The sequence below is a fragment of the Tachyglossus aculeatus genome, chromosome Y4 (genome assembly GCF_015852505.1).
Source record: "Tachyglossus aculeatus isolate mTacAcu1 chromosome Y4, mTacAcu1.pri, whole genome shotgun sequence".
Taxonomy (NCBI): domain Eukaryota; kingdom Metazoa; phylum Chordata; class Mammalia; order Monotremata; family Tachyglossidae; genus Tachyglossus; species Tachyglossus aculeatus.
Window position 1 is genome coordinate 13,281,460 of NC_052096.1, and position 10,626 is coordinate 13,292,085.

Genomic DNA, 10,626 nt, shown 5'->3' on the forward strand with positions numbered 1-10,626 from the left:
ACTGTTCTAAGCGCTGGGGAGGTTACAATAATAATAATAATGATGGCATTTGTTAAGCGTTTACTACGTGCAAAGCACTGTTCTAAGCGCTGGGGAGGTTACAATAATAATAATAATGATGGCATTTGTTAAGCGCTTACTATGTGCAAAGCACTGCTCTAAGTGCTGGGGGGGAGATACGAGGTGATCAGGTTGGTCTCACATAATAAAATAAAATAAAATCAATAGAATAGATATGTACAAGTGAAATAAATAAATAGAGTAATAAATATGTACAAACATATATACAGGTGCTGTGGGGAAGGGAAGGAGGTAAGATGAGGGGGATGGAGAGGGGGACGCGGGGGAGACCCTCTAGACCGTGAGCCCGTTGTTGGGAAGGAACCGTCTCTAGATGTTGCCAACTTGTACTTCCCAAGCGCTTAGTACAGTGCTCCGCACACAGTAAGCGCTCAATAAATACGACTGAGTGAGTGAATGAATGAATGCGGGCCGGCCCTGGGAGCCCGCGCGCGCCCAGTCACGTGGTGCGGAGCCGGCGGGGGAACTACGACTCCCAGGGGGCGCCGCGCGGCGGAGGGAACTACGACTCCCAGCGGGCGCCGCGCGGCGGGGAGAACTACGACTCCCAGGGGGCGCCGCGCGGCGGGGGGAACTACGACTCCCAGGGGGCGCTGCGCGACGGGGAGAACTACGACTCCCAGCGGGCGCCGCGCGGCGGGGAGAACTACGACTCCCAGGGGGCGCCGCGCGGCGGGGAGAACTACGGCTCCCAGGGGGCGCCGCGCGGCGGGGAGAACTACGACTCCCAGGGGGCGTCGCGGGGGGAAAGGCAGCGCGCAGGCGCAGTCGGCCGGGAGGAGGGCGGAAGAGGGGAAGGTGCTCGGGGCCTGGTGGCCGCCATGCTGCGCCCCAAGGCCTTGACCCAAGTGCTCAGCCAGGCTAACACCGGGGGAGTCCAAAGCACTCTGTGAGTCGGGGGGCGTCCAGCTCGATAGAAGGGGCTGGGGAGAACCAGGGCCAGAGCGGTGGGAGGGTCAACAGTCTTATAATAATAGTAATAATAATGATGAGGATGGCATTTATTAATTACCTTCTACGTGCAAAGCACTATGGGTAGGTTACCAGGTGATCAGGTTGTCCCTTGGTTGCGGGGGGGCTCACAGTCTTAATCCCCATTTTACAGATGAGGGAACTGAGGCCCAGAGAAGTGAAGTGACTTATAATGATGGCATTTATTAAGCGCTTACTACGTGCAAAGCACTATGGGGAGGTTACCAGGTGATCAGGTTGTCCCATGGGGCGGGGGGCGCACAGTCTTCATCCCCATTTTACAGATGAGGGAACTGAGGCCCAGAGAAGTGAAGTGACTTATAATGATGGCATTTATTAAGCGCTTACTATGTGCAAAGCACAATGGGGAGGTTACCAGGTGATCAGGTTGCCCCATGGTTGGCGGGGGCTCACAGTCTTAATCCCCATTTTACAGATGAGGGAACTGAGGCCCAGAGAAGTGAAGTGACTTATAATGGTGGCATTTATTAAGCGCTTACTACGTGCAAAGCAGTATGGGGAGGTTACCAGGTGATCAGGTTGTCCCATGGTTGGGGGGGGAGCTCACAGTCTTAATCCCCATTTTACACATGAGGGAACTGAGGCCCAGAGAAGTGAAGTGACCTATAATGATGGCATTTATTAAGCGCTTACTACGTGCAAAGCACTATGGGGAGGTTACCAGGTGATCAGGTTGTCCCATGGTTGGGGGGGGCTCACAGTCTTAATCCCCATTTTACAGATGAGGGAACTGAGGCCCAGAGAAGTGAAGTGACTTATAATGGTGGCATTTATTAAGCGCTTACTATGTGCAAAGCAGTATGGGGAGGTTACCAGGTGATCAGGTTGTCCCATGGTTGCGGGGGGAGCTCACAGTCTTAATCCCCATTTTACACATGAGGGAACTGAGGCCCAGAGAAGTGAAGTGACCTATAATGATGGCATTTATTAAGCGCTTACTACGTGCAAAGCACTATGGGGAGGTTACCAGGTGATCAGGTTGTCCCATGGTCGGGGCGGGGGGGCTCACAGTCTTAATCCCCATTTTACAGATGAGGGAGCTGAGGCCCAGAGAAGTGAAGTGACTTATAATGGTGGCATTTATTAAGCGCTTACTATGTGCAAAGCACAATGGGGAGGTTACCAGGTGATCAGGTTGTCCCATGGTTGGGGGGGGGGCTCACAGTCTTAATCCCCATTTTACAGATGAGGGAACTGAGGCCCAGAGAAGTGAAGTGACTTATAATGGTGGCATTTATTAAGCGCTTACTATGTGCAAAGCAGTATGGGGAGGTTACCAGGTGATCAGGTTGTCCCTTGGTTGGGGGGGGAGCTCACAGTCTTAATCCCCATTTTACACATGAGGGAACTGAGGCCCAGAGAAGTGAAGTGACCTATAATGATGGCATTTATTAAGCGCTTACTACGTGCAAAGCACTATGGGGAGGTTACCAGGTGATCAGGTTGTCCCATGGTCGGGGCGGGGGGGCTCACAGTCTTAATCCCCATTTTACAGATGAGGGAGCTGAGGCCCAGAGAAGTGAAGTGACTTATAATGATGGCATTTATTAAGCGCTTACTATGTGCAAAGCACTATTCTAAGCGCTGGGGTGGTTACAAGGTGATCAGGTTGTCCCACGGGGGGCTCACAGTCTCCACCCCCATTTTACAGATGAGGGAACTGAGGCTCAGAGAAGTGAAGTGACTTGCCCAAAGTCACACAGCTGACAGTTGGCGGAGCCGGGATTTGGACCCATGACCTCTGACCCCAATGCCCGGGCCGTTGTCACGGAGCCATGCTGCTTCTCTGCCACAATAATAATAATGGCATTTATTAAGTGCTAACCATGTGCAAAGCACTGTTCTAAGCACTGGGGAGGCTATAAGGTGATCAGGTTGTCCCATGTGGGGCTCGCAGTCTTTATCCCCATTTTACAGATGAGGGAACTGAGGCACAGAGAAGTGAAGTGACTTGCCCAAAGTCACCCAGCTGACAGTTGGCAGAGCAGGGATTTGAACCCATGACCTCTGACCCCAAAGCCCAGGCTTTTTCCACTGAGCCACACTGCTTCTCTGCCATAATAATAATAATGGCATTTATTAAGCGCTTACTATGTGCAAAGCACTGTTCTAAGCGCTGGGGAGGTTACAAGGTGATCAGGCTGTCCCACGGGGGGCTCACAGTCTTCATCCCCATTTTCCAGATGAGGGAACTGAGGCACAGAGAAGTGAAGTGACTTGCCCAAAGTCAAACAGCTGACAGTTGGCAGAGCGGGAATTTGAACCCATGATCTCTGACTCCAAAGCCCGGCCTCTTTCCACTGAGCCATGCTGCTTCTCCATCAGCTTGTGCCCCGCGGGGCTCACAGTCTTAATCTCCATTTTCCAAATGAGGGAACTGAGGCCCAGAGAAGTGAAGTGACTTGCTTAAAGTCACACAGCTGACAATTGGCGGAGCGGGATTCGAACCCATGACCTCTGGCTCCAAAGCCCGTTTTCTTTCCACTGAGCCACACTGAGTAGATCAGGTTGCCCCTCATGGGGCTCACAGTCTTAAGCCACGATGCTGCTCTATCTACCCAGCGCTTAGAACAGTGCTTGGCCTATAGTAAGCGCTTATGAGAAGCAGCGCGGCTCGGTGGAAAAGAGCCCGAGCTTTGGAGTCAGAGGTCCTGGGTTCAAATCCCGGCTCCACCAGTTGTCGGCCGTGTGACTTTGGGCAAGGCACTTCACTTCTCTGGGCCTCAGTTCCCTCATCTGGAAAATGGGGATGAAGACTGTGAGCCCCACGTGGGACAACCCGATCACCTTGTAACCGCCCCAGCGCTTAGAATCAATCAATCAATTGTATTTATTGAGTGCTTACTGTGTGCAGAGCACTGGACTAAGCGCTTGGGAAGTCCAAGTTGGCAACATCTAGAGACGGTCCCTACCCAGCAGCAGGCTCACAGGCTAGAATCAGTCAATCAATCAGTCAATCAATCGTATTTATTGAGCGCTTACTGTGTGCAGAGCACTGTACTAAGCGCTAGGGAAGTGCAATTGGCAACATATAGAGATGGTCCCGACCCAACAGCGGGCTCACAGTCTGAAAGGGGGAGACAGAGAACAAAACCAAACATGCTAACAAAAAAAAATAAATAGAATAGATATGTACAAGTAAAATAAATAAATAGAGTAATAAATCTGTACAATCATATATACAGGTGCTGTGGGGAAGGGAAAGAGGCAAGATGAGGGGATGGAGGGGGGAATCAATCGTATTTATTGAGTGCTTACTGTGTGCAGAGCACTGTACTAAGCGCTTGGGAAGTCCAAGTTGGCAACATATAGAGACGGTCCCTACCCAACAGTGGGCTCACAGTCTAAAAGGGAGAGACAGAGAACAAAACCAAACATACTAATAAAATAAAATAAATAGAATAGATATGTACAAGTTAAATAAATGGAGTAATAAATCTGTACAATCATATATACAGGTGCTGTGGGGAAGGGAAGGAGGCAAGATGGGGGGGCGGAGAAATATGTAATAATAATAATGATGGCATTTATTAAGCGCTTACTATGTGCAAAGCACTGTTCTAAGCGCTGGGGTAGATACAAGGTAATCAGATTGTCCCCCGTGGGGCTCACAGCCTTCCTCCCCATTTTCCAGATGAGGGAACTGAGGCCCAGAGAAGTGAAGTGACTTGCCCGAGGTCACCCAGCTGACAAGTGGCAGAGCCGGGATTTGAACACACGACCTTTTGTTTGTACATATTTATTACTCCATTCTATTTATTTTATTTTGTTAGTATGTTTGGTTTTGTTCTCTGTCTCCCCTTTTAGACTGTGAGCCCACTGTTGGGTCGGGACCGTCTCTAGATGTTGCCAACTTGGACTTCCCAAGCGCTTAGTCCAGCGCTCTGCACACAGTAAGCGCTCAATAAATATGATTGATTGATGATTAAGCGCTTACTATGTGCAAAGCACTGTTCTAAGCGCTGGGGTAGATACAAGGTAATCAGATTGTCCCCCGTGGGGCTCACAGCCTTCCTCCCCATTTTCCAGGTGAAGGAACTGAGGCCCAGAGAAGTGAAGTGAGTTGCCCAAGGTCACCCAGCTGACAAGTGGCGGAGCCGGGATTAGAACCCATGACCTCTGACTCCAAAGCCTGGGCTCTTTCCACTGAGCCACACTGCTTCCCCATTGTATATTGTGTATACATTGTATATATGTATACAGAGAAGCAGCAGAGAAGCAGTGTGGCTCAGTGGAGAGAGCCCGGGCTTTGGAGTCAGAGGTCAGGGGTTCGAATCCCGGCTCCACCACATGTCTGCTGTGTGACCCTGGGCAAGTCCCTTAACTTCTCTGAGCCTCAGTTACCTCATCTGTAAAATGGGGATTGACTGTGAGCCCCACGTGGGACAACCTGATCATGCTGTATCCCCCAGCACTTAGAACAGTGCTTTGCACATAGTAAGCGCTTAACAAATGCCATCATTATTATTATTATTATCATTATATATGCACAATCATATATACATATATACAGGTGCTGTGGGGAAGGGAAGGAGGCAAGATGGGGGGATGGAGAAATATGTACAATCATATATACATATATACAGGTGCTGTGGGGAAGGGAAGGAGGCAAGATGGGGGGGGATGGAGAAATATGTACAATCATATATACATATATACAGGTGCTGTGGGGAAGGGAAGGAGGCAAGACGGGGGGATGGAGAAATATGTACAATCATATATACATATATGCAGGTGCTGTGGGGAAGGGAAGGAGGCAAGATGGGGGGGATGGAGAAATATGTACAATCATATATACATATATACAGGTGCTGTGGGGAAGGGAAGGAGGCAAGATGGGGGGGATGGAGAAATACTTACAATCATATATACAAATATACAGGTGCTGTGGGGAAGGGAAGGAGGCAAGATGGGGGGGTGGAGAAATACGTACAATCATATATACATATATACAGGTGCTGTGGGGAAGGGAAGGAGGCAAGACGGGGGGAATGGAGAAATATGTACAGTCATACATATATACAGGTGCTGTGGGGAAGGGAAAGAGGCAAGATGGGGGGATGGAGAAATACGTACAATCATATATACAAATATACAGGTGCTGTGGGGAAGGGAAGGAGGCAAGAGGAGGGGGAAGGAGGGGAACAGCTTAGAGCAGTGCTTTGCACACGGTAAGCGCTTAATAAATGCCATTATTATTATTATTAATTATTATTATTAATAATAATGAATACCATAACGATCCATTATTAGGGGGCGTGATATTTTCTCCCTCGCCCCCCCCCCTGCAGGTTGCTGAACAGCGAGGGTTCCCTGCTGGCCTACTCGGGGTACGGGGACACGGACGCCCGGGTGACGGCCGCCATCGCCAGCAACATCTGGGCCGCCTACGACCGCAACGGCCACCAGGCCTTCAACGAGGACCAGCTGCGCTTCATCCTCATGGACTGCATGGTGGGCCCGGGGGGGGGGCCCCGGAGGGGGGAAGGGGTCGCCCCCCTCAATCCCCCCGCGTCCCCCCCGTTCCCAGGGGAGATTGTCACCCCCCCGTCCCTCCCCTCCAGGAAGGCCGCGTCGCCATCACCCGAGTGGCCAACCTCCTCCTGTGTATGTACGCCAAGGAGACCGTGGGGTTCGGGATGCTCAAAGCCAAGGTACCGCCTCCCCTAGACACCCCGGGCGCGCGCTGGGGGGACGCAGGAGCTGGTAGTTATATTTATTGAGCGCTTACAGCCTGCTAAGCGCCGGGGAGAGGACAATATGAGAGACGCGTCGTTCCCCGGCAACAGGCTTACAGTCTAGAGGGGAAGACGGACGGATAAAGAAGTCACGGCTATGGACGGAATTGCTTCGGGGCTGGAGGCGGGATGGGTGGATTGGGTATGAATCAATCAGTCGTATTTATTGAGCGCTTACAGCGTGCTAAGCACTGGGGAGAGGACTATATAAGAGACACATCGTCTGCCTACAACAAGCTTACAGTCTAGAGGGGAAGATGGACGCGTAAAGAAGTCACCGCTATGGACGGAATTGCTCCGGGGCTGGAGGCGGGATGGGTGAATTGGGTATGAATCGATCAGTCGTATTTATTGAGCACTTACAGCGTGCTAAGCGCTTGGGAGAGGACAGTATAAGAGACGCATCGTCCGCCCACAACAAGCTTACAGTCTAGAGGGGAAGACGGACGGATAAAGAAGTCACGGCTATGGACGGAATTGCTCCGGGGCTGGAGGCGGGATGGGTGAATTGGGTATGAATCAATCAGTCGTATTTATTGAGCGCTTAAAGCGTGCTAAGCGCTTGGGAGAGGACAATATAAGAGACGCAGCGTCCACCCGCAACAAGCTTACAGTCTAGAGGGGAAGACGGACGGATAAAGAAGTCACGGCTATGGACGGAATTGCTCCGGGGCTGGAGGCGGGATGGGTGAATTGGGCATAAATCAATCAGTCGTATTTATTGAGCGCTTACAGCGTGCTAAGCGCTTGGGAGAGGACAATATAAGAGACGCAACGTCCGCCCGCAACAAGCTTACAGTCTAGAGGGGAAGACGGACGGATAAAGAAGTCACGGCTATGGACGGAATTGCTCCGGGGCTGGAGGCGGGATGGGTGAATTGGGTATGAATCAATCAGTCGTATTTATTGAGCGCTTACAGCATGCTAAGCGCTTGGGAGAGGACAATATAAGAGACGCAACGTCCGCCCGCAACAAGCTTACAGTCTAGAGGGGAAGACGGATGGATAAAGAAATTACGGCTATGGACGGAATTGCTCCAGGGCTGGAGGCGGGATGGGTGAATTGGGCATGAATCAATCAGTCGTATTTATTGAGCGCTTACAGCGTGCTAAGCGCTGGGGAGAGGGCAGTATGAGACGCATTGTCCGTCCGCAACAAGCTTACAGTCTAGAGGGGAAGACGGACGGATAAAGAATTACAGATACGGACGTAATCGCTCCAGGGCTGGGGGCGGGAGGGGTGAATTGGATATGAATCAAGCAGTCAGTCATATTTATTGAGCGCTTACTGTGTGCAGGGTGCTGTACTAAGCACTTGGGAGAGGACAGTATGGGACGCATTGTCCGCCCGCAACAAGCTTACAGTCTAGAGGGGAAGACGGACGTATAAAGAAGTTACAGTTCCGGACGTAATTGCTCCGGGGCTGGGGGCGGCAGGGGTGAATTGGATATGAATCAAATGGTCAATCATATTTATTGAGCGCTTGCTGTGTGCAGGGTGCTGTACTAAGCGCTTGGGAGAGGACAGTATGGGACGCATTGTCCGCCCGCAACAAGCTTACAGTCTAGAGGGGAAGACGGACGTATAAAGAAGTTACAGATATGGACGTAATCGCTCCGGGGCTAGGTGGCGGGCGGGGTGAATTGGATATGAATCAAACAGTCAGTCATATTTATTAAGCGCTTACTGTGTGCAGGGTGCTGTACTAAGCGCTTGGGAGAGGACAGTATGGGACGTATTGTCCGCCCGCAACAAGCTTACAGTCTAGAGGGGAAGACGGACGTATAAAGAAGTTACAGATACGGACATAATCGCTCCGGGGCTGGGGGCGGGAGGGGTGAATTGGATATGAAACAAACGATCGATCATATTTATTGAGTGCTTGCTGTGTGCAGAGCACTGTACTAAGCGCTTGGGAGAGGACAATATGAGACGCATTGCCTGCCCACAGCAAACTTACAGTCTAGAGGGGAGGACGGACATATAAAGTTACAGATATGGACGTAATTGCTCCGGGGCTGGGGGCGGGAGGGGTGAATTGGATATGAATCAAACAGTCAATCATATTTATTGAGCGCTTACTGTGTGCAGGATGCTGTACTAAGCGCTTGGGAGAGGACAGTATGGGACGCATTGTCTGCCCGCAACAAGCTTACAGTCTAGAGGGGAAGATGGACGTATAAAGAATTACAGATACGGATGTAATTGCTCCAGGGCTGGGGGCGGGAGGGGTGAATTGGCTGTGAATCAAGCAATCGATCATATTTATTGAGCACTTACTGTGTGTAGAGCACTGTACTAAGCGCTTGGGAGAGGACAATATGAGACGTATTGTCCACCCGCAGCAAGCTTACAGTCTAGAGGGGAAGACGGACGTATAAAGAAGTTACAGATACGCACATAATCGCTCCGGGGCTGGGGGCGGGAGGGGTGAATTGGATGTGAATCAAGCAGTCGATCATATTTATTGAGCGCTTACTTTGTGCAGGGCGCTGTACTAAGCGCTTGGGAGAGGACAATATGGGACGCATTGTCCGCCTGCAACAAGCTTACAGTCTAGAGGGAAAGATGGACGTATAAAGAATTACAGATACGGACGTAATCGCTCCGGGGCTGGGGGTGGGAGGGGTGAATTGAATATGAATCAAACGATCAATCCTATTGAGCGCTTACTGTGTGCAGAGCGCTGTACTAAGCGCTTGGGAGAGGGCAGTATGGGACGCATTGTCCGCCCGCAACAAGCTTGAAGTCTAGAAGAGAAGACGAACGTATAGAGAATTACAGATACGGATGTAATCGCTCCGGGGCTGGGGGCGGGAGGGGTGAATTGGATGTGAATCAAGCAATCGATCATATTTATTGAGCACTTACTGTGTGTAGAGCACTGTACTAAGCGCTTGGGAGAGGGCAGTAATGGGACGCGTTGTCCGCCCGCAACAAGCTTACAGTCTAGAGGGGAAGACGGACGGATAAAGAATTACAGATACGGACGTAATCGCTCCGGGGCTGGGGGCGGGAGGGGCGAATTGGAGAACAGTGCTTTGCACATAGTAAGCGCTTAACAAATACCATTATTATTATTTATTATTATTATATGAATCAAACAGTTATATTTACCGCCCTCCCCCTCGATGACCTCTTCCTTCCAGCGCTTAGAACAGTGCTCCAGCGCTTAGAACAGTGCTTTGCACATAGTAAGCGCTTAATAAATGCCATTATTATTATTATTATTATTGTTATTATTATTACTATTATTATTCCTCCCACCTACCCCCAGGCCCAGGCCCTGGTCCAATACCTCGAGGAGCCTCTAACTCAAGTCGCCGCATCTTAACCTGCCGAAGAACGTGTCGCGCGGGTGGGGGAAAGGAACGACACACATCAACCGGCCCTGGACCGAATAAAACATTTGTCAGACCGTCCGTCTCAGGTCATCCCGGTAGCGGGGGAGGAATCATCATCATCATCATCATCATCATCATCAATCGTATTTATTGAGCGCTTACTGTGTGCAGAGCACTGTACTAAGCGCTTGGGAAGTACAAATTGGCAACATATAGAGACAGTCCCTACCCAACAGTGGGCTCACAGTCTAAAAGGGGGAGACAGAGAACAAAACCAAACATACTAACAAAATAAAATAAATAGAATAGATATGTACAAGACAAATAAATAAATAGAGTAATAAATACGTACAAACATATATCCATATATACAGGTGCTGTGGGGAAGGGAAGGAGGTAAGATGGGGGGATGGAGAGGGGAAGGAGGGGGCTCAGTCTGGGAAGGCCAATCAATCAATCAATCGTATTT

At 50.4% G+C, this 10,626-nt stretch overlaps 1 protein-coding gene across 2 annotated transcripts; it reads left to right on the plus strand.

The window, feature by feature from the left end:
• Positions 1–848: 848 nt before the first annotated feature.
• On the plus strand, positions 849–10,231 carry LAMTOR2 (late endosomal/lysosomal adaptor, MAPK and MTOR activator 2). 2 transcript variants are annotated; one of them, XM_038768762.1, is made up of 4 exons: positions 849–970; positions 6,366–6,528; positions 6,643–6,728; positions 10,091–10,231. In XM_038768762.1, exons 1-4 carry the CDS (start codon positions 903–905, stop codon positions 10,125–10,127), a joined length of 354 nt encoding a protein of 117 aa, XP_038624690.1. In that variant the 5' UTR covers positions 849–902; the 3' UTR covers positions 10,128–10,231. The 2 variants fall into 2 exon arrangements, with proteins under 2 accessions (XP_038624690.1, XP_038624689.1); XM_038768761.1 differs by having other exon boundaries at positions 854–970; positions 6,639–6,728.
• The last annotated feature ends 395 nt before the right edge of the window (positions 10,232–10,626 follow it).

Excerpts from the sequence above, each read along its gene's own strand:
- LAMTOR2 (XM_038768761.1), top strand. The coding sequence starts at position 903 with ATGCTGCGCCCCAAGGCCTTGACCCAAGTGCTCAGCCAGGCTAACACC. Across the intron at positions 6,529-6,638 it reads TCATCCTCATGGACTGCATG|GAAGGCCGCGTCGCCATCAC; the intron begins GTGGGCCCGGGG and ends CCTCCCCTCCAG. Across the intron at positions 6,729-10,090 it reads TCGGGATGCTCAAAGCCAAG|GCCCAGGCCCTGGTCCAATA; the intron begins GTACCGCCTCCC and ends ACCTACCCCCAG.